At 43.2% G+C, this 24,370-nt stretch overlaps 1 protein-coding gene across 1 annotated transcript in view; it reads left to right on the forward strand.

Moving 5' to 3' along the window:
- DUSP10 (dual specificity phosphatase 10) overlaps window positions 1–24,370 on the forward strand; it is a 38,602-nt gene that overhangs the window by 9,704 nt on the left and 4,528 nt on the right. Inside the window, exon 3 of the mRNA XM_059942150.1 lies at window positions 23,974–24,345. Coding sequence (XP_059798133.1) covers window positions 23,974–24,345 — 372 coding nt within the window. The remainder of the gene's footprint in view (window positions 1–23,973; window positions 24,346–24,370) is intronic.

Below are 24,370 nucleotides of genomic sequence, written 5' to 3' on the forward strand. Positions count from 1 at the left end.
GCTGGGGAGGAGTATGGGCATGGAAATGTGTTGTAGTCCCTAGGCAATTGTTTTTTTAAATCAGTTTTTTAAAGATTTTTTTTTTTTTTTTGATGTGGACCACTTTTAAAGTCTTTATTGAATTTGTCACAGTGTTGCTTCTGTTTTATGTTTTGGTTTTTTGGCCACAAGGCATGTGGGATCTTAGCTCCCCAACCAGATGTTGAACCTGCACCCCCTGCACTGGAAGGTGAAGTCTTAACCACTGGACCACCAGGGAAGTCCCGTCCCTAGGCAATTTAATTCTAGTAGGTAGATAAAAGTACACGACACACAAGGGGCAGAAATTCTAATCCCAGGAGAGGTCATGTCCCCTCTTCTGAACTCAAGTACCTCAGGTTTTAGAATAGGAAGGGGCCTTAGAGGTCACCTAGTCCAAGAGTCTTCACTGAAGGCTGTTCCTTGGAATCACCTGGGGCAATTTAAAACCTGGGATGCTCAGTTCCCACTTCCAGAGATTCTCATTAAATTGGTCTGGGGTCCAGCTGGAACATCAAGACTTTTAAAAGCTCCCAAGTGGTTCTAACATGCAGCGAACTTTGGGAACCATCCATCTCGTCCAGTCTTCTCATTATGCAGTTACAGAATTGGGGCCTAGAGAGGTCTATTGCTCATCCAGTGTCACATGCATGATTAATTTCAGAGCCTTAGTGCAAAAAATAGGTCTTGCCAGGTTGATATGTTGATTGTGTGTGTGTGCGTGTGTGTGTATTATTATCTAATGATAACAGTATCTATTGTATAGCATACAAATATAAAGTAAGATAATATATTTAATCAATCATTTTGAGTACTGATAACTTTTTTCTTGAATTTTGAGATTTCAGTCCAGAAGTATAAGGACCTAAGTCTTTTGAAACCAGCAGACTCATGGTCCTGATATTTACCTGGATCATAGAAATATAGGACAAATGTTAATGATGTTAATCCCATCTTCTAGGGAATTTAATGGTTTCAGGAAGAGCTGGAAAACATTTATCAAAATGCGCCCCCGTACCCAAGTGTTTCAGGTTTCTAGGGACTTTTGGGTCAGTTGGGTTCCACGGATGTACAGCCTTGTGGGTACAGGAGATTCATTCATTTTTTTCAACAAATATTACTGAATGCCTTCTATGTGCTAGACACTGGTCTTCAGGCTGAGGTATCTGCCATCATAACTCTGATACTCCAAATATCAGAATGAGAGCATATATGGACCAGGCTAGTATTCCACATCCTTTCCACCTTGAAAAGCATGTACCTGTTCGGATTCTTCATCTTCTATTGCTACACAATCTTGTTTAGGGAGCAGTTTATCTTTAGGAAATATCATTCTCCTGGGAAGTACATGTTTGTGTGGCCTTTGGCTTTTTTCTCCTTTCTTTTTCCCTTTCAAGATAGAGTCTGGCCTTTTCTAAGCACATCTTTGTGGGCCAACAGAATTTCTTTCTGAAGTCTTGATCCGAAAAGAATTTTTTTTTCTTTTTATTTGTCAGTTTTTTAATGGAAAAGGAAACATACATTCTCTCTCTGCCTCAAGAAGCTCAGGGCTGACAGGCCGCCTCTGTGCATTGGAGTGGAACTTTGTAATTTGAACCTCACTAATTTGGGACATGCTGCTGATAGGGACAAGCCCTGTGTTTATTTTTTCCTGCATGCTCTCTATGAAAAGAGGACATGCTAAGCAAACAAATACTGTAAATGGTATTTCAAAGACAAGGTTTTGGCTCGCTTAGGGAAAAAAAAAGAGTTTGCGAGTACAATTAAAAACCACTCTAAGGGAAAGGGCTGGAATGAAAACACAAGTGTCTGTCATTCTGAAGCCTGTGCTATTTCCCCTAAACCATGTGGGTTCCTCTTGGGCAAATTTTCTGTGGCTATGTATCCGTGTACTATATACTCTATATTAATATCATATAACCTTACTAATTCAGAAAAATGGGAGGGAAGAGAAAAGAATAAGTATGAACCACAGCCTGAATTTCACTGTAGAACATTTCAAAATATACATTTTATATTCATGTTGATGTAGTGTCCTTTCTAATTATGAAGTCTTTTACTCGAGATGTTTTCATCCATAAGCTAAGAGGAAGGTCTTAGCATCCTTTTTTGCTCAGCCTATTGTCTGCATCATCTATTATTACTTAAAAGTTGGGGGGTAATATATATATATATATACCCCCCCCAACAAAACCCATATTTTATGGAACTTAAAGGAAAAGGTAACTTGAGCCTATGCTTTTGGATAAAGAAATGAGCCGTACAGCCTGGTATTTTCATATAGGATAAAGGCTATTACCCCGTGCTCTGCCTCTGGCAAAGGGCAAGATCACTATCAGGAAGAAAAGGTTTGCAGATTCATCACATTATCCGTCTCGCCTTGATGTTTTATTTGTGGTGAGGGCCTACTCATCGTGTGTTTTGCCCCCCTAAGACTGGAATTTCATGGAAAGCAAAACAAAGCTAAACTCTTCCCGAGTGCTTGGACAGAGGGTTTGGTTTTCTTTGTCTTCCCACCCGGTGGACCCCCGTCAGGCATCTGTTGCCCAATTCTCAATCAAGCAAATAGATGAAGCTGCCTGATTCAGGGGGCAGTGTCAGACTGTCCTCCCTTTGAGGAGCGTAAGCTTCTCCCGTTATGATGTGAGCTCAAGTGATTTTATTTTGTGTCCCTGGGTAAGGAGGTTGTCACCACTGTGTGGCAGAACCTTACTGTCCAGTGCTTTACTACTTGCTGCTTATTCTATGGGAGAAAGAATCCCACATTCTTTGCATCATGGCCCCGGGGTCCACTACTCCTGGGCTAAATATCACCAGCTGTTGCCACTGGCAAGTGGGAAGAGAAAACAGATTGGGAGGAGAGGAAGGAGGAACAGGGATATAGAGGGAACAGAACGGTGTGAGGGCAGAGGGTCCTCTCAGAGTCAGAGACAGGATCTTCCTGCTCCTACACTGGAGTCCCGGGTTCCAGTTTTCAAGACTGTGAATTACTGTCATTAGTTACTACAGCGTGTCTGCGTCCCTCTTAAAATAATAAGATGAGACAGACTTCTGAGGGGAGCTTCCTTGAAGGGATAGAGGACATTTTCTTGGGTCTTGTATTTCTAGTCTTATTAAATAGCATATTTTTATGATAAGATTTATAAGAATGCTCTGATGGTTCTCATGAAGTGATATTTTACTCTGACCGTGGAACACCATTTAATCACATATAACTACTCTGGGTCTGACCAACCTATCATCCTCAAAATTAGAAAATTATTTTCCAGATAGTTTGGGGGAAAAAAAAAATAAAAGCGATTGACTGCTTTCTATGTGCTGGGCATTGGGCTGTCACATACATGTCTTCCTTAGCTCTCAGCACAACTCCTTGAGAGAGGTTTTAGATTCCCAGTTTTACAGAAGAGGAATCGGAGGAGGAGATTCAATATTTCTCCCCCCAGATTATTAACCAGTGAGTTGCAGAACAAGTATTAAAACCCTGTTCTAAGGATCTCAAAGACCAAGTTCTTTCCAGGCTGGCCACATGTTTATTTACAAGTGCACCGTATATCTCATTCCTTAGGGTCACTTTGCGCTTCATCTATGAAGTGTCCTTGGTTACGATACTTCCCCCCCTGCCCATTTTCTTGTATGTCCTCAACTGAAAGTTCCAGTGCTAAGAGTGGCTGACTGTGTCCTCAAGGAAGAGCTGGCTTTCCAATGACCTCACCCTGAATTATATCACGGCTTTTGGAAACTTCAAACTTTGGTCATGGCAGAGACTTTCAACTAGAGCAACCAATCAATGAAACAAATGTTTGAAACCCGCAACGATTATTTCTAGCATTTATGAAATGTTTGCTGTCTTAGCAGACTCTGTGCTCAGAGCATTATGTCTCATGATAACGTTCCAGTCTACATATGAGTGACTGAGACTCAGAGAGGTGCAGGCACTTGTCAAGGTCACTCAGCTGGTGCCTGGTAGCGACCGGGCATAGTGCCCTGCGGTTTCTGCTCCATGTATTTTCAATGTGGAGAACTTTAGAATGCTTTCTCCTAGTAGCCTGTGGATATGAGAATGATGCTTCCTTCTTTTGCCCATATTAATATACTTCCTTTCTAGAGTGGGAAGTAGATAAGTGGGAAGGAAGACAGGTATGAAATTATATTTAGTGAATAAGAAGGAATGTTTGATGGGTATGTATGACTACATCCCAAAGACTCTAAGATCCAATGGTATTTGATTGCTTATGTTTTATAGTCATTATCCGTTCTATTAGTGTGGGTAATATATTAACTATGGGGTTTCTTTTCCCCCTCAAGTGTGTGAAGAAAGAATTTCTAGCTGGTTATCATTACCTTTGGGAAAGTGAATTCTCCGGGATAAGTGAAAAAGAATGTTATCAAACTATTTACTAACTGTTGCTTTCCTCTTCTGCTTTCCTCTCCTTATCCTTCTTCTTCCTCTCTATAGTCTAAGCCTCCAAATACAGCTCAGGTAATCTGGGAGTGTGGCAGGGACAGACCGTAGAGAAAGCATGATTAACACCCTTGAAGGATAGCAGGATGGACCCCTGGGAACCCTGTGCTTGAAGCTCTTTTCTAGCAGAGGGAATATAGTAAATTAACAGCACAGATTCTAGAACCAGACTGCTGAGTTTGAATCCTAACTTCATCACTTATTAATAGCATGAAGTTGAGCGAAATAAGTTTGGTGTGCCTCAGTTTTCCTATCCATAAAATAGGGAGGGTAATGACAATTTTCTCATGGGATTGAGGATTAAATTAGATAATTCGTATACAATGCCAGACACATAATAGCTAACATATATTACAAATGTACCATAATTATGTCATATATCTGCCATAAAAATTCATCACCATATATTTATCTCCAAGGGATAAATGAGTAATAAATACAGTCAAATGAATTGATATCGCCACTGGTGCAATGTTAAGTAGAAACAACTCTTTGATGCTTGGTAGATTATTTTTTGTTTAAAGGTTTGGAAAAACCCGGTGTTTCTAGTGGGGTGGATAGATAACTACATCAGGACTTTTTTCTGAATCAACACCATACTGGAAAATAATACTATTTCTATGTAAGGAAATCTTATAAAATTAAGTCTTAGCAAAGACTCAATTATATACCCATTGTTGGACTATTAAGAAAATTTTAGAAAGAAAAATTAGATGACATACTAATCTCCCTGACTGGCTTAGTTTCACTTTTACATATTCTCTGCATTCTTTACCCATATTTGTGCATATTTTGCAGAGTTTTTCATACAGAAACTGAAATTCATTTTCACTTTATATTGCAAGTACTTTTGCTTCCTGTTTAGTCATCATAGGTTCTCTTTGAATGTTATAACGTGTCTTATTTTATGGGATGTATCACATTTTGCTTACCACGTTTGCCTATTCATGAAGTTAAGATTGTTTCCAAGTTTTTGATGTTGTAAGAGAAACCTCTGGAGGGAATCCCTTGTTTGGGAGCTTCTCTACTTTTCCTCTGAGGAATGGAAGCTCGGGGCCAGCCACCTGGGGTTTATTTCCACCCCCCCTAATCCCCCTTCATTTTTTCATTCCTGCTTTTCCCTTCAGAAAACAAGCTCCAACTCCCTATTAAAGTTATTGGTTTGTACGAAAGTCTTTATCTTTCATCACAGATCTTTGCACAAATTCCGATTGTGTGTGCAACACACATTCCCTGAGGCGTGTGCTGTAAATCTCTGGCTTCTGCATTGGTGGGCAGAGTGAGGAAGTTTGGGGCCTCCACTATTGGGGCCTCCAGAAGCTATTGTGGAAGTGAACGATCTGGCAGGGCCATTGCCACCTCCTTGTTTCATAAATCTGAGCCACTCCCAGTTTGATGCTGTTGATAAGATGCTTTGAAAGGGACATCCTTGTGAATAACAACAGAGAGAGTTAGATTTTGTGAGGTGTTAATAGGTGTTTGTGCCCCTACCCCTTTCCCCCCTTTTTTTGAACCCTGGGGTTTTAGTGCAGTGCTGAAGTCTTCTGAGTGCTTAAGCAGTCAAAAGAATACATCAGGATGGAGAGACTATTCCCATTAGTTCTTTTTGCCAAATTAAGGTAAAATGCCCTTTAAATAGGAGCTAATTCTCTGACAGATAATTAGCTTGTCTTTCTTGATGAAGTATGTGAATTGGGTTGAGTTTATTATAATTAATCTTGCATATTATGTAAAAATGCATTTGTCTGCCCTTATTAGGTGAATCTCTTCATTCCTACCTTAAGGGTGGCTTGGAACCTTCACCCTCGCTCCGTTGAGAATTGACTGAATTAGATGAATGGCAGGGTGATGGGCAGCTCTTGGTTATAAAGGTTGGGAGAAGCTGAAGGTGGGGCACCACTATTCGAAGAGACAGAGCTTGCCTATTAATATCTGCATCTTTAAAAGAAAAAAAACACTTTGATTATGTTTTGGGTCCTGAGAATCAGATGCTACAAAGCTACCTAAAGAATTACCTTGAAATCAATCTCCTGCTCATGATGTTCTTCTGGATTTACAATGTGGAGCATTTTCCAGGAAGTGATGAGTTGGGTGATGGGCAGGTACACTTGCTGGTGTCTGGGCGGTGACGCTGGGAGGTGGCCTGAGGGGGAGCAGAGGGGCTAAGAGTCAAAGCTCCGCCCTGCAGTTCTTCTTCCTCCCCACTCCCCAGCCATTCAGAGTTCCTTGAGACTCTCCCCGCTGGCTGCTTTCAGGGCTTCTTTTCCCATTGAAAACTATTGTCCATGGTTACTTGATTTTGCCAGTATCAAGATGTGCATTGGGGAGATGGAGTTTGAGAATAAAAGAGCACACTGTGGATAATTCATCCAAGAGCCTCTCTCCTCCAAGTTGAAGTGTTTCTTTTCCGGAGAAGAGAATGGCTATTTGATATTCTGTGGCAGCTGCCTGACAGACGGCTTAGAGCACCTTAGAGTTTAGGCCTCGGTCACTGCCTCTACACGTGTGTGCGCATGTGCTCGCACACACATTATAGGGAACATTTGTAAAATGGGCACTGAGCATTAACTCATTTAATGAAGATAACAGGAGTCACCTCTATCTGCAGCCGCTACCCAATATAGTAGCCGTGAGTCAACATGGGGCTTGAGATGAGACGAGTCCAAACTGAGGTGTGCTATATGTGTAAGATACATACTGGATTTCAAAGACTTTGTACAAAAAAGAACGTAAGATATTGCATTGATAATTGTTTTACTATTGATTACATATTGGAATGATGCTATTCTAGAAAGGTTGAGCTAAGTAAAATATATAACTAATGTTAATTCTACCAGTTTCTTTTTCTTTCTTTTTTTTTCTTTTTTTTTATTATTTATTTATTTATTTATGGCTGTGTTGGGTCTTCGTTTCTATGCGAGGGCTTCCTCTAGTTGCGGCGAGCGGGGGCCACTCCTCATCGCGGTGTGCGGGCCTCCCACTACCGCGGCCTCTCTTGTTGCGGAGCACAGGCTCCAGACGCGCAGGCTCAGTAGTTGTGGCTCACGGGCCCAGTCGCTCCGCGGCATGTGGGATCTTCCCAGACCAGGGCTCGAACCCGTGTCCCCTGCATCGGCAGGCAGACTCTCAACCACTGTGCCACCAGGGAAGCCCTCTTTTTCCTTTTTAAAGTGCAGCTATGAGAAAAAGATTTGTTACGTCGTAACTGGCATCATACTTCTCTTGAATGGTGCTGATCTCTATATACTAATAACAGTATTATTATCTCTACTTTTTAGATGAGGAAACTGAGGCTCAGAGAGGTTAAGTAAATTCCCAAAGTCACACAGCAGAAAGTCAAACTCAGACCAGTCTCACTGCAGAGCCAATGTTCTCCCCCAGGACAGAACTGTTGTGTGATGCAGAATTTGTCTGGCTTTTGCCCTTGGTGGTTCCTGGGAGGTAACCTCTAGTTACACCTGAGCTTATGCTACTGTGGGATGATTTAGAACAGGGTTAGGTCATCAGAAAGACCGACAATGTGATTAGAGGGTGGGGGCTTTGTATTAGTCTGAGCTCCTCCTAGGAAGAAAAGGGAGCTGGAGATTGAGTTCAGTCACGTGACCAGTGGTTCAATCATATCTACGTAATGAAGCTGCAATAAAAACTCAACACCAGGACTTCCTTAGTGGCACAGTGGTTAAGAATCTGCCTGCCAATGCAGGGGACACGGGTTCGAGCCCTGGTCCGGGAAGATCCCACATGCTGCGGAACAACTAAGCCTGTGCACCACAACTACTGAGCCTGGGCCACGAGCCACAACTACTGAAGTCCACGTGCCGCAACTACTGAAGCCCATGCGCCTAGAGCCCGTGCTCCGCAACAAAAGAAGCCACTGCAACGAGAAGCCCGCGCACCGCAAAGAAGAGTAGCCCCCGCTCGCCACAACTAGAGAAAACCCGCGCGCAGCAACGAAGATCCAACGCAGCCAAAAATAAATTAAAAACAAACAAACAAAAAACTTAACACTAGGGCTGGGTTCAGCTTTCTGATTAATGAACACAACGGTGAGCTGAAAGGGTGATGAGTCCGTAGGACACAGAAGCTCCTGGTTCAGGACCCTCTCAGATCTTGCTCTGTGTGTCTCTTCATTTGCCTGGTCCTGATTTGTATCCTTTATAATAAAACCGTAATAGCGAGGAGAGCTCTGCAAGTCATTCTAGTGAGCTATCCAACCTGAGGGGGGCGTGGGAATCCCAGAATTTTTAGCCAATTGGTCAGAAGTGCGGGTCGCCTGGGAACCCCTGGACTTGTGGCTGGCGTCAGAAGTGAGGACAGTCTTGCTGGGGACCTTGCCCTTAACTTGTGGGGTCTGTGCTGACTCTGTGTTTTTAGGGTCAGAGTTGCACTGCAGTTTTGCACGAATAGACTGCCTTCCATCGAGAGGTTTGTTTTAGGGGCACAGTGTTTGGGAAAGCAAAGTACTGTATGTAGCTTATCTTGCTTGTTTCTCTAACCCCACATCCTGCGTGACGATGGCCAGTTATGCTCTAGACTTGTAAAGTGACTCAGTCTTCCAGCAACTGCTTTTGCCCACTAGGCTTAGCCCGGAGACAGGGTAGCCTCTGACACCACCACGCCCAGAACCTTCCAGCCTGCAACTCTTGGGGTCCTCTCTGCTTCTTCATCTCCCAGACGACACCACATGAGAGGTGATGACATACATATGTTACATACTGCTTTGATACCAGAGATTCTTAAATATTGGTGTTGGGATTAAGTTCCTTATAGGAAACTGTTGTAGGGTGATAATACGGGTAAGGAGTGGTTGTTTTTTTAAGTAGTTTGCAATGTCTAGAATCGCACTTTTGTCGTACATGTCCTGTTACATCTGCTAAACACTGTTCAGAGCAACTGTTTTCTCTCCTTTGGGGGCTTTTGTTTGGATTTTTAAACCATAATCCCATGTGTTTTTCTTTTTTGGTTTTTCTCCTTCCCACTTAAAACAGACACTCTGTCTTCCCTGTGGTCCAGTAGCCATTACCCTTCCGTTCCTGCTCGGCCTGGCTCTTTTCCTGCCAGGCCCTCTTAGGTCACCAGCTCCTAGAAAGTGGACTCCTACGAGGGCATCTTGGGGCTGCCCGGGAAGGCACATTTCTAAGAAAAGACAAACTTAAGCGGTGTAGTTATTGCAAAGGGAGATTCCTTTACCAATGAAAACCAGGGATAAAACAAAAAGCATTCTAGAGTTGGAAAAGAGGTCTTTTGAAATGCCCAAGATGACTTGATTTCTACCTACTTGGGCCAGCTCTGGGCACTTTGCATACTGCCATCGTGCCAGGCTTGCTCTTTTCCACTAAAAAATTATTGACAACCTAAAAGTGGAGAGTTATGTTTTATTCGGTGGGAATTTTTAGGACTTCGAGCCCGGGAGGCAGTATCTCAAGTAACCCCGAGAGAACTGCTCCTAGGAAGTGTGTGTGGGCATAGGTGGGGGAGCCAGGTTATGTAGAAGTTTTGCAACAAAGGGCCGGTAGTCCAAACGTCAAAAGATTATTGTAAGTTAAGGAAAACCAGCTATCCCAGGTTAAGGAATTTAGCGCCTTTCTATGTATGGGAAGGTGCAAGAGTCTGGGCTCACTGAAATCAGTCCTTTCATAGGCACCTCAGCTATCTGGGGCCAGGATCCTGTGTTTTCACATCCTAAGTTCCCTCAGGGCTCACCGGCTCATGTTGGAGGGCTGCAATCACTGATGACTGTGACATCCTTTGTTTACTGATATGGCAGGCAATATTCCATTTCTCACTCTCCAGAACTGTTCGGCTTTAAGGTTGGGCTCAGTTACGTCTTAGGTAACTGCCACTCTCAGTACCTGTGGGAGGTAAGTGTCAGTTTCTAAGAAGGATAGAATGGGTTTATCAGAACCAACCAAAGAGGAACAGAAAACTGGGCATTCTCTTCTCACGCTGTGTCTCTGAGCATCTCACCTTCCGGAGGACCAGAGGCTCTGATGCCCCTTGTCTGTCTTTCAAGAACACCCATAATGTTACCCCTGTGGGAGAGCAAGGGCTGTAACCGTCTTTTTTAGAGAAGGGGGAAACTCCTGCGTCTGAAGAAAAAGCTCTTAAGATGCAATTGTGTTTTAAAATGGACTTCAAGTTAAGTAACCTGCCCGAAGGTGCAGGGTTAGAGGGAGGGATTAGGAGGAACCCAGAATTCCTGATTTTAGAACCGGCCTTGTGTCCCTTCAACAGGAGGCAGAAGAAATGGACCTGGGGGTGGTGAATTCACACTGTGTGAATCATCTATCTGTTACCGCTCACCTTGTCTCAGTGGGTCAACCAGCTAGCTGGGAGGGGGCCCAACCAGATCTTGCATTGTGTACTCTCAGTGCTGTCACCCCAGCCCACATTTAATGCTTAATAAATGCATGTGGAAATGGACTGGGGGTCCCTCCCACTGTTCCCTGACATCTCGCAGACTGATTTCTCCCTACTAAGGCTCCTTTTCTTGTTCATGGCTCTTTCCATCCATTCATCGCTTATATAGAATGTCCAAGGAGGAGACATGGAGAGGGGACAAGAGGTTAAAAGCCCACCAGGTGTGAATTGTCTTACACCCCAGTCATCCTCGGGCATGGCTGTTTGTCAGTCCCGCAGGCTGCCTCTTCTCCATGAGCCTTTCCGGCCCTCCTCCCCAGCCTTGGGAGTGACAGGATTTCTGTGTCCTCATGCTAAACTCACCTGGCTGGCCCTGCACCTGTCCTACACAAGTCACAGCGGGATGGCATCATTTCAGGTGTTCTATTTTTTTTTAATTTATTTTATTCAAATATAGTTGATTCACCATGTGTTAATTTCTGCTGTACAGGAAAACGATTCAGTTATACATATACGTATATTCCTTTTCATATTCTTTTCCATTATGGTTTATCACAGGATATTCAGGGATTCCTAAAATGTGTCTTCTACCAGGCCTTTTGCTAACTTTCCTCTATTGTTGCTTCATCTCTCCTTCTTTCCCCCATTTGATCTATCTTCAGAAACTATATATTATTTAAAAAAATTTTTAATCTTCCAAATTCCTGGCATTTTGCTGAGCAACACATAATACATGGTTTACGATGAACTGGCCCTTTCTCTTCTCGTTCCAAAGCTCATTTAATCTAGAAACATTTAATGAGGCTTACTATACAAATCAGGTACAGCTGTAGGTCTAAACAGTAGTGAATCCTTACAATTTCTATTAATAGCTGCCAGTATTAGCTCATTAAATCCTTGCAATGACTCTTATTGTTGCCTGTTGGTACTATTATTAGCCGTATTTTGCAAATGAGGAACCTTGGGTGCAAGAAGGCAAGGAGCTTTGCTGAGATCATACTGCTGGAAAAGTGTGGAGGCCGCCTGAGCCACAGGGCAGTGGTGCTGTATTTTGTCCAAGACAGACAACAGCTCGGCTTTCTTGGGCTCCACATTTTAATAATAGCAATAAACAAGCGAAGAAATTAACAAATGATTTCAGATAAGTGATCAGTGAAGACCACAAAACTTTAAAACTTCATGATATAATGATAGAGATCTATGGGAGGGTAGATAAAGGGAAGACCTTTATGAGGCGATCCCGTTTGATCTGAGGTCTGAATCACCTACTTGAGGACCTAGGAAAAGGGAGTTCCAGGAAGAGGGAACAGCAGGTGCAAAGGCCCTGAGGTGGGAGGCAGGTCATCCAGGCCTCACATACCCTACGATAGCTGCTCTCATTCTTGCCATTGTTCATCAATGTCCAGTTTATCCACACCGTGCTGAAGTTATAGAATGTTGGAACTGGGAGAAACTTAAAGACGATCCAAACCTCTGATTTTCTAGAAGTGGCAAGAGGGGTCGCTAGCACCCAGTATAACTTCAGCGTGGAAAGAAGGGCTGTGTTCCAAGTCCTTGCTGTCAGGACTTCTGTCCCCCTGAGCAATGTTAGTCATGGCTTCAAGGGATGTGGCTGGGAAGTCAGACGGTGCCAGATGTGGGGTGCATACCAGGTCACCTCTCTGTTTCACATGTCCCAGGTTGAACCGACCATTACTTGGCTGGCCTTCCACTTAGCCTTAAGTCTACGTTGACAGTATATAATCCCAGCGCACCTTCTCAGAGAGGTACTGGCCTCCTGGTTGTTTTATCTTCCCCTTCATCCCAGAAGGTGGTCCACTACATGGGGACACGCTAGCTTTTGACCTGATGCAAACTGGTGTATCTCTCAGCACACAGAAGCCTCACCTGGCTTTAGGCTGACCTTTCCCAGCTCAGCCCTCATGCAGGGGTTGGACCATTGGGCACAGCTGTCTGGGTGAATCCCTGAGCTGGGAAAGCTCACGCCTGCTCTTTCTGGCAGTTTATCCTTAATGCTCAGACTTGCTTAGTATTCTTGCCAAATATAGAATTCAGCTCAGTGACTTGAGGAAGTTGTTGCTATGCCTTTTGTGAACTGAAAACACTGGTTCAGTAAAACAACTCACAGTTTGATGTTGACACTTGATCCTTTCCCCTACCACTTCCTGAATTCCCTACGCCACAGCCCTTTGACCTCCAGATCATATGAAAACACATGGTCATAAAAGCTGTTTGTTTGGACATGGGGGTTTCATTCACAGCGAGTGGAGATGCACACGCCATTTTTGACTAGGCACTTCCATACGCGATTGTAGGGATGGAACCCACCCGGGCTTCACTTGTGTGACCTTGCCTTGCTTCCTGCCTCGCTTCCCCTCCTCTTGTCATAGACGTTTGTAGATGACCTTTTACGAATGTAATTTCCAATGGGAATGTTTCACAGTAGAAATATGCTCTCTCTTGAGGCTTGTTCTTGATATTTCTAGAGATTTATTTAATTGGACTCTACTTAAATCCCACTGGGAAACATACTTTTGCTGTGAAGTTGTAATGTGTTTAATCTGGGGTCTAAGATAAATGTTGGTCCTCAGGGGAGGTGGATTGTTAAGCAACAGTTTTCCTTTTGTACAGTGGGCTTGTTTAATGAATAGCTTTACTGGGCTTTCTTCTGTTTGTTTGTTTAGCAATGCTTCATTACTTAAACTCCGGCACTGCAAAGCAAAGAATGTTTTCCCTCTCTTCAGAGAATTAAACAATAATGGGGACTATCTGCTTGAGCTCTTGGGGAAAATATGGCTTTGTGTTTTATAGCTCTCTCCTCCTGTTAACATTCTTCCCTCTCTAACCTTCCAGTATGATCTCATGGATTTTTTTCCCTTCCCTTAATCCGTCTTGATGGATTAACCAGTATTGAGCTATTTAGTGAACAGAGGAGGTGAAGCCCTAACATGGTATCGAGTAGCCTCCCAAATACACAGAAGGTCTCCAGCTAAACTGTTTTTCAACCCGGAGAGTATAACTAATGAGGAGGCATGTGTCTTTGGGAAGAAGTGGGCTCCTCTGCTTGCAGCTGGCTTGTGGAACGAAGGTTCTGGAAGATTCCATGGGCTTGCTTCTTATGAGCATGCTGTCCCTTAGGCAGCATCCCTATCTTGACCTTGGACGACTTCTGGCTTGACTTTGAGATATGGTACCCACTTGGGTTGGCTCCCAGGGACCAGGTTCTCAGGCAGTCCACAGCTTTGGGTGTGGTTCTTCAAAAGTAAGAATTATAATTTATCTTTTTAAGAAATATATTTATACTGGGAGTTAAAAGTAGTACTGTGTTAGTCTGCTTGGGCTGCCATGACCAAATGCCATAGACTGGGTGGCTTCAACAACAGACATTTATTTTCTCACAGTTCTGGAGGCTGGAAGTTCAAGATCAGGATGCTAGGATGGTCAGGTTCTGGTGAGGTCTTCCTGGCTTGCAGATGGGTACCTTCTTGCTGTGTCCTCAATGGGAGAGAGAGAGAGCGATGGACACAGAGAGAGAGACAGAGAGAGAGAGAGCGATGGACACAGAGAGAGAGACAGAGAGAGAGAGAGCAAGCTCTCTGATGTCTCTTCTTATAAGGGCACTAACCTCCATTAAGAGGACCCCACCCTCATGACCTCATCGAAACCTAATTATCTCTCAAAGGCCCCATCTCCAAATGCCATCACGTTAGGGGTTAGGGCTTCAGCATGTGAATTTGGGTGGGGGAGACACAATTCAATCCATAGCAGGTACAAAACATGTATTCTGAGAAAGAAAGGGTATGGATTTTGCCCAGCTTTTGGAATATAGGTAAATTGCACCATCTGCTAGATTAACTTTTTTCTGGCTCTCACTTTCTCTTTTCCTTTCAAACTCATATTGATCATGTATTATGGACTTCTGAACATTCAGGAGCTTCCCACTGAACTTAGAATAAAATCCCAACTGCTTAATGGCCCTAAGAGGCCCTCTGTAGACTCCTTTGCCCTCCTCTGGTCACTCCCTCCCCCTCATTCTGCTTCACCGCATTCTGTCCCTTTGAGTCATCACAGGCCTCACGAGTGTCCTGCCTTTGCCCCTAGTGTGATTCTCTGCTTCCACTGTTCTCCTGGACCCCCTCCCCTCCACCCCTTTTCCAAACTAGTCAATCCCTTCTCATCCCCAGAGAGGCCTGCCCTAAACCCTGATCTAATCACTACCCTCTCACAGCACCCAGGAGCTGGAGGGCACCTCATGGCCCTTATCATCGTTAATCATTACCTTTTTATTTGTGTGTTTGTATGTTGATCATCCATCTCATCCCATTGGACCCTGACTGGTGGGGAGAGAGGGAGAGAGGAGAGGGAAGGGACATCTTCAGCCTGTCACTCGAGTCTCAAAATGTCTGGGCGGGCTTGCTCTCTGATAAAAGAGATTTTAAAAGTGAAGCTTGTGTTCCTATAACTGGTGTGTCTGTTAAGAAAACCCAGAGACCAGAGCTACGTGTTTAGGATGTGCCTTTCTCCCTGGGAGCTGGTTGGCGTGGGCTGACATAGGTAAAGGTTAGACGTGGAGGGACCAGAAGGAAATCTGAACTTGCAGGTTTTCAGGAACCTGAGGCTCGAACTTGGCCGTCTTTCTATCAGCCCCTCTTTTCCCTCCATATATACCCAGCCAGTGATTTGATAGGCACACTTCTTAGCGGAAAACCATTCCCTTGACTGAATCCCAAAGCCCTGTCTTGAAAAGAAAAAACTATTAAATTTGCTCTCTTTAAGTGGCATTTTTGTGAGTGGGAGTGAAGCTCAGTCTTGGGGCCGATGAAGTCCCCGTGAATATGAGGCTCCACAAGGCAGACTGGGAGGAGGAAGGGGGCAGCTGGACCCCCAGAAATGTCCACTCTGACCAGTCCAGCCTCAGCCTAAGGGAGTGTGAAAGGCTTCTTCAGCCCCTCAGGCTGAGGGAGCGACTTGGAGAAGTCATTTATGCCCACCCCCTGCTTTCCAGGTGGTGCCTCCTGAAACCTTTTAGAGACAGAATGGGGAGGGTGGGTGTAAAGATGGGGTTTTGTGCACCAAGGGGGGCTCACAGCGTGTGTGGGAGGGCAGGGGGTGAGGCTTGACCACTTTTCCCACCCACACCATCAACTCTTTAAAAATAGGTTTAAAAATATTCTGTGGATTCATTGGACATTTAAGCATCAAGTCAAATATATTCCAGGTAGAATCTCCCTCTGGTTTTCTTCCCGAAGTGTTTTTGAGAGAGGGAGGGGGAGGCCGGGAGGGAGGGAGGAAGAGGAGCAAACACAGGCCGGCTGGCTCTAGAGGACAGGGGCCCAGAGGGTGCTTTTCCTTAAAGTCACAGTGACTTCTGCCGAACCTGAGGTGTTCCTTCCTGGCTGTGGGAACTCTGCAGTCTTAAGTTTGAAGCCTGCTCTCAGAGAAGTCATCTGCTCATTAAAAGAACACAAAGCTATTTAATTGTTGTCTTTGTGGAAAATTACATGACTGTCATCAGCTGTTCCTTCTGGCTGTGCTTTCTGTTCTAATGTAAATAAATGAGGTAACAGATTTAAAGAAACAGGCTGTATTTACATACTTGCGAAGTATCCTCTCAAACAATCTGCCTGTGTTATTCAAATACACACAAATTAAACTGGTGGTATCCTAAACACTGGTTACCCATTAAAGCCTTAAAGTAGGAATGTTAAGAAGGGGGCGACACAAGTGCACCCCCCCTTCAAGGGTAGTAACAGGAATCTGCCTTTTTTGTGTGCAATTGAGAGCTACTTCAGCAGGCTGAAATTTAATCCCCAGCCCTTTTCTCCACCAATTCTGTAGTGAGGGGACTTCTGTGTACCGCAGGCAACTTTGTTTTTTTAAATTGATTTTATTGAAGTGTAGTTGATTTACAATGTTTTGTTAATTTCTGCTGTACAGCAAAGTGATTCAGTTATACATATATATACATTCTTTTTCGTATTCTTTTCCATTATAGTTTATCACGGGATATTGAATATAGTTCCCTGTGCTATACAGTAGGACCTTGTTGTTTATTTACTGTTTGTATAATAGTTTGCATAGGCTAATCCCAAACTCCCAATTCATTCCTTCCTCAACTTCTTTTTCTGTATTATTAACTCAAAATTTGAGAATATTCTGGTATAAACCTTTTAGGAATTTTCTTTTTTCTCTCTCAAAACATCACTAAATACAACTTTGTTAGATTACTATTAAGTATAAGGACAGGACTAATCTTTAGTCTATTTTGGAAGGACAGTTTGGGGAGGGGCATTCTTGAAGTAATTTCTACCTATGGTTTGTCACTAGGTCAAACAGACACCAGAGAGGTCCTTTAACTTATCTTTTAATTTTTATAAATTATTTCCAAAAATAGATTGATCACCCATCCATGACCAAGAGATTGATATCTTCCCTACAGCTATTGGTATCAAACATATCAACAAATCACCTATCTTCCTGTGGCATATAGCGAAGTCCTGTGTACAAAGGGATTTAAATAAGGTTATTCCTGCACTCTTTCCCTGCTGCCTTATATATAATAAACTGCCTTCTGTAGTTGGCTTTTAAAGTGTATCTGTAGAGAACTTGTATCTCCTAAGAGAGAACAGACAGTAAAAAAAAAAAATCCATGAGGCAAGGGACTAACATATGAGCAGATATATCTTCCTGGAACACTTAACAATATTTGCCCAGATAATCAAAATGTGCTCAATGGAATTCAAGATCCTAATTTTTTTTTAAAGAGTTTTAAGCTTTATGGTAACTCCTTGTCTATGTTTTTTCACACATTGGACTTTTCACATGTAAGCAATAAAATGATGTGATTTTAGGGATCATAGGGATACCCCTCTCTGACCCACGGTCCCCACCAGCAACACAGGCTGAGGTTGGACTCAGCCTCCTAAGTCTCTCTCTTCCCCTGGTAACAAAGTTGTTTCTTTATCCCTTTTTTTCTTACCTTACACCTGGTGACACAGCACTTTTGACTCATTCTCCCTCTTTGATACAGCCTCCCTTCATTCCCCTTAGGAAAGAATACATGTTCCCTGGGGACATGATCATAGGACAGTTTAGGTGATACAATCTGGTATTAAACTTGAAATCCTTCCTACTTTAAAATCCCTAGTCGTGTCAGTGACCTATGAAGACAATTTCATAGAAAACAAGAGTTAGAAGTAATCTTCGTGGTTCTAGTTTGTATCTCTAATATTTCTCCTGTTAAGATGGATGATTTTCTTCCCTGAAAAGTATGAAACAACTCTGACCGCCCCCATCTTTGGGACTCTGGAAGCCTGACGTCAGCTCCAATTTATTCAGGCTTTGTTTCTTCCACAAGGATCCTTGTGAGAATAGAATCTTGGGAGTCTGCTTAGATGGGCTCCAGTTTCCATGGAGGGCCCACGAAATAGTATCCATCAGGACCCCTTTTATACCAATATCTTTCCCATTTATAGTGATAATATCTAACTCATGCAGCATTTTATCCATATTAAGGGCCCTGTGAGATTAATACTACTGTTAACTCCACGTTATAGGTGTGGAGATTGAGGTGCAGAGATGTTAACTAACTTACCAAGGTAACACAGCTAGTTAGTGATGGAAGCCAAGATTCTCAACTCAAGCAGTCTGTCTCCAGAGTCTACATTCTTAACCACTATCATCAAGTACCATTTTACTTTAAAAAACTAATCACCCAATAAGAAACTCTAAACAACAAAAAGGGGCAATGAATATGCTCGCAGCAAGCTTCTAGAAAAGTCCAACTTGAGTTCCCTTCCACTTTTCTTTGGGTGTTAATGTCATTTGCTGACCTTCAGTGAGAGTTTTCCCTAGATTTCTGAAAAAATGCTCACTTTTCAACTTAGCATGAAGCCAAAAAGCTGGTGTGCCAAAGTGCTGGCCACCTTTGGATGATGAAAATCTCTTGCTTATAGATTCTGCGTTTGGATGGGGTTTCTTTCATTTGCCACCCAGAGCACTGCTTCTGAATCACATTACAGAGGGCTCTTGTGCTTCTAGGGCTGCAATAGCCAACACAGCTACAGGAGGTGAAATACATCTACAAAGAGAGGTTTCCCACTACAGCTAGAATCCGTTGCTCCAGTGGGACTGTCACCTCCCTGACCTCCCGTTGGAGGAGACTCACCAGATGCATTTCTACATATTTTGTAGGGGTGCTGGGTGTTCTTTGTTGTTGCCATTCAGCATCCACATGCTGATGATACTCATTTTGGCAGAGAACCTGGTTTTGAGATCAGGTCTGAAATATTTGCCCCCAGCCCTGTTGCTCATGCCTGGGAAATATTTGCACTGATAACTGGGGCAGTTGTGTGTCTACAGAGATCACTCAGCCTGGTGGGGACTTGGGGACATGGGGGAGAGGAGGGGAGGGAGGAGAGAAGAGTGATTTTATTGAAAACACTCAATTCTCCTCTGGCAAACCCAGGAATCCAAAGACATACAGGCTTTATTGGGAAAGCTAGGAGAAAGAAAAACTGAAATCAGATGTATTTGTTTAAGAAGGATAGGGAGCTGTTGCTTTCTTTATGATAAAAGTGTATTATTTAAACTTTAAAACTGCTTCAGATACCTTGGTTCCTAGTTCTTTTTCAATAACCTTTTACAAATAAAAACTCTGGAAACGTTAGCCTATTATCATTGAGAGTCTTTACATTATTAAGCAGAATTTATTTTTTCTGGATGATAACCTCATATCTCGAAGCTCTTTTATTCCTTCAATTTGTACCTTATTTTTCCCTCCTTTTCTGCCTTCTTTTGAATTGTTTTTTTTTTTTTTTTGAGATATGTTGTGTTAATTACTGATGTACAGCAAAGTGATTCAGTTATACATATATATACGTACATTCTTTTTTATATTCTTTTCCATTATGGTTTATCACAGGATACTGAATATAGTTCCCAGTGTGATACAGTAGGACCTTGTTGTTTATCCATTCTGTATATAATCGCTTACATCTGCTAATGCCAACCTCCCACTCCATCCCTCCCCCAACCCCCTTCCCCTTGGCAACCACAAGTCTGTTCTCTATGTCCGTTTCTGTTTTCTAGATAGGTTCATTTGTGTCATAGTTTAGATTCCACATATAGGTGATATCATATGGTATTTGTCTTAGAATTCTTTTTAGATCTTTAAAATGGTAGTTTTCCACAGTAATGAAAAAAAGTGCTTAATATGTGCTAGATATCATTTCAAAGTACTTTATTTTTATAAATCAGTTTAATCCTCAAGACTGTAGTGTGAGGTAGGTGTTCCTGTTGTATATGTGGGGAAACGGAGAAGCCAAGAGGTAAGGACCTTGTGCAGGGTCTCAGAGCCAGTATTTGGCAGTGTTGGGATTCAGGCCTGAGCAGCCTGGCCTCAGAATCACTTGTACTGCATTCAGGGTTCTCACGAACTTCAGAGTCAGCAGATCAGCTGGAGGTGAGAGCAATAACAGTGATGACATTGGGGTAATAAGATGTTATTTATCAAACGCCTGATTATATGTTTACATAGGCTTCCTGTACCACAACTCTATGGGTAGGTGATAGTAAGTCCACTTTACAGATCAGTAAACTGAGGCTTAATGAGGAAAAGGGATTTATACCAGGTCTTACAAACTCTCATGAGACAGAATCACAGTTGCAACCTGGGTCTGCCTGCCTCTAACCCCTCTCTTAACCACCATGCTACACTGCTTCCGCTTCAATTGTTAGTTATCAGCTTGCAATGTTCCTACGTAGTAATAACAAATATGAAATAATCAAAACTCCTCATTAAGTGATCAGTCCGTTTGGCTTCTATGATACGTGATGGGGTAGGGTGGAGGGAAAGTAGTTGGAAGGGAGAACCATATTAGCCCTCATCTTCCCTTCACCCCTCCCTGGCTTCCAATTCCAAGCCTCTAAGGGAAGAAAACAATCCTCCCTACAGACATTTCTCTCAAAACCACCACTGTGAGAGTCTACCGGTTCATTTTGCTGTAAGCGCCATCCCCAGAGAGAGTTCTTTAACTGCAGTATCTAGCTGTGCCCAACCCTTAATGAGAACAGCGCCATCCCCAGAGAGAGTTCTTTAACTGCAGTATCTAGCTGTGCACAACCCTTAATGAGAACTGATGCCGACACTGGTCAGCAGACTGGCAACTGAACAGACTGTTTGTTCATATCCCTCAATGAGGGTTTCCTCGTCTAGTTAATACGTGTGAATTAGAATATTTCCTTTTCTATCCACTCCGCCTCCAAAGATTCGATGAACAGAGTTCCCACATGGCTTAAACATACAATAGACACACAATTTTGCACGTGGGCACCCCCTGGGATTCTCGGAGTATTTTGTGTCTGTCTGTCTCCAATTCCTTCCCCTCCCCTCCCCTCCCCCATGGGTTTTTTCCCCCCATTAGGCAAATGGAAGGCCCATGCCACCTGTTAGCATTACATCATTGGCTCCCCAGAACACAGTTGCACCAAAGGCCTTAAACAAAGTAGTTCTTCTTGCATTGTTTGCACTCAAAGAGCTGATATCATGCCAACTGATGTCATTGTATGTCTTTGTGTAACTGCTATGGCAACTGGGCAGGTGGGGAGCCTCCAGCTGATGTCATTGGGAAAGGAGGTGTAGAGACAGAATTTTAAAAAGCTGTATGCTGCTTTTTTCTGTGTGTGTGGTTTTCTGGCATGCATTTTTTTTTTTAGACTAGCTGCTTTTAAGACAAATTACAGCTTGAGTACACTAAATAAGAACAGAGAGAAGTTCCCCCCCCCCCCCTCCAATCCACCCTGTTAAAGACTTCTTTTGAGTCTGTTTTGTTGTTCTGTCCTCTCATCTTATACGGAAAAGTGTAACAACTGTCTTTTTCTTTAAAAAACAAAAAGTGAATTAGGTTCCCATTACAGAACCAGTGTGGAACTGTTTACTTGGACTTTATGGAGCCAAAGCTGAGCAGATTTTAAAATAACTCTTTAGTCTCTTTCGTGGTGCTTGTGATGGTGACAGCGGGCGATTTCAAATTTTTGTTTAGGTATTCATTCACTAATGAAGTTTTTTCTGGTGGTTTCCATTTCTTCTATCTACTTGAAAAATGATCTCTTTGAGTCCAGACAAACTTTTTATTTTAATCATTGTTTCATAGCAGAATAATAAGATGTAAGGGCAGACGTTAATTCTAGAAATCAATTAAAATGAATTTATAGCTGTTGTTTTTCTTTTCCAAAAGCGAAGATAGGTTTTGATACTCACAGGTGGTCATGATATTACCCCCTTCGAATGATCTTTGAGTCATGACGGATCCTAATGAAAATATGACTTCCCCAGTTTATACGACTAGTGTGCATTGGCTGTGAACAGCCCTGAGACTTGGTGTGGGTTACAGCCTGGAGCTTCCTGCTGTGGTTGCCAAAGATGAAAGTTGAAACGGAGAAGGACATAGGTTCAGAAACTGGTAGACAGATAGACTTCCTGTATTTATTTCAACACAACCATATCCTGTTCACCTGTTATGTTTCCTCCCTTATCTCTTGAAACTATCAAGACGGAAGTAAGGCATCTATCTTGGGGAGGGTGCGGTGGGTAAATGTTGGCTTCTGGTGGCTTTCAGCTTCTAGGAGATCTCCAACTTCCCCCTCTGTTCAAAGGGAAGGCCAGAGTGTATCTAGTTGGTAAGAATTAGAGCTCATTTGGTAGTTAATAATGTCAACTCTGATTTCATAGCCCTTACATGTATATTGTAGAATTTGACCTCTGTGATAATCCTTTGGGCTTATCCACAAACGTATCTGACAAATATTCAAGGAAAAGTTTAAACAATAAACTATGATCTATAAATTTCCTGACTTAAGTGTTCTTTTTTGCATGGTTTTTCAACTTTTGATCACATGTAAAGTGAATGTTTTTACACTTTTTATTTATTTATCTATTTTTGGCTGTGTTGGGTCTTCGCTTCTGTGCGTGGGCTTTCTCTAGTTGCGGCGAGTGGGGGCCACTCTTCATCGCGGTGCGCGGGCCTCTCACTGTCGCGGCCTCTCTTGTTGAGGAGCACAGGCTCCAGACGCGCAGGCTCAGTAGTTGTGGCTCACGGGCCTAGTTGCTCCGCGGCATGTGGGATCTTCCCAGACCAGGGCTCGAACCCGTGTCCCCTGCATTGGCAGGCAGATTCTCAACCACTGCACCACCAGGGAAGCCCAAGGTGAATGTTTTTAAACTGGCTTTTTTCATTTAATATTAAACAGAAACACTTTTCATATTCCTTTCACAACTTTTAATGGCTACATAATAGTCCGTTGGGTGCACATGTCAACTTTTCCCTTTTAAAAAAATGTTTTTGACCTTTCTAGAAAACTGCTCTAGCGAACATCTTTATGCAGCTTGCTGGCTATCTTTGGTCCGATGATTTCCTTAAGATACAGTTCTCATAAGTGACACTGCATTTGATGAGGGGGAGGTTTGCATACTTTATATATGTATCCATTCATTCCAGACTCCCAATCACACTAAGAGGTATATGCCATTACCCTCATTTTACAGACGGGGAAATTGAGGCCCAGAGAGAGAAATTAATTTATCCAGGTCACAGATGCAGCAAGTGGTGGAACTGGGATTATAGCCAAGATAACCCGGTTCTTCCAGTGTCCCTGCTTGTAACCGCTCTGCTGTATTGGGAGCAAACTTGGCCTTCTGGGTAAGGTGAGCTTACAAAGAGTGCAAGACACACACCTACACTGCCCAGGTACAGGCAAAAATTCTACACCCAAGGAAGTCATCTGTGCCTTCCTGGGCTCCCCAAGTGCAAGGTTCTATATAGGCCACTGAGCGTATGGCTCTTTGGGGGCAGAACAAATTTGCTCCTAATGAAATTGCCTGATGCTTCGTGGAACGCTTTCCAGGGGAACATGCCCCAGTTTGTATAAAAAGCACATTTCCAAAGTACTGCATGCAGTGATATCCTCCAAAGTGTGTCCTCCGTCTCCAAATGGACTTTCATTTGTATTTTGATTTTATCTTAAAAAATGTGATAAGCAACGAAACACACTCATTCCTAAGGGGAAAGTGGTATCTTCCGCCAGCTCTGAAGTTCTAGGGGCAGTCATTCTCGCTTTCTGTGTTTTTGTTCCAGGTGGACTTAGCAGTTTTAAGCAGAACCATGAAAACCTCTGTGACAACTCCCTCCAGCTCCAAGAGTGCCGGGAAGTGGGGGGCGGCGCGTCTGCGGCCTCGAGCATGCTACCTCAGTCCACCCCCAGCACCCCCGACATCGAGAATGCAGAGCTGACGCCCATCTTGCCCTTCCTGTTCCTCGGCAACGAGCAGGACGCTCAGGACCTGGATACGATGCAGCGGCTGAACATCGGCTACGTCATCAACGTCACCACCCACCTGCCGCTCTACCACTACGAGAAAGGCCTGTTCAGCTACAAGCGGCTGCCGGCGACCGACAGCAACAAGCAGAACCTGAGGCAGTACTTTGAAGAGGCTTTTGAGTTCATTGGTAACTATCTCCTACGGGGAAGTCT

Source organism: Balaenoptera ricei, chromosome 1 (assembly GCF_028023285.1).
Source record: "Balaenoptera ricei isolate mBalRic1 chromosome 1, mBalRic1.hap2, whole genome shotgun sequence".
Lineage (NCBI taxonomy): Eukaryota > Metazoa > Chordata > Mammalia > Artiodactyla > Balaenopteridae > Balaenoptera > Balaenoptera ricei.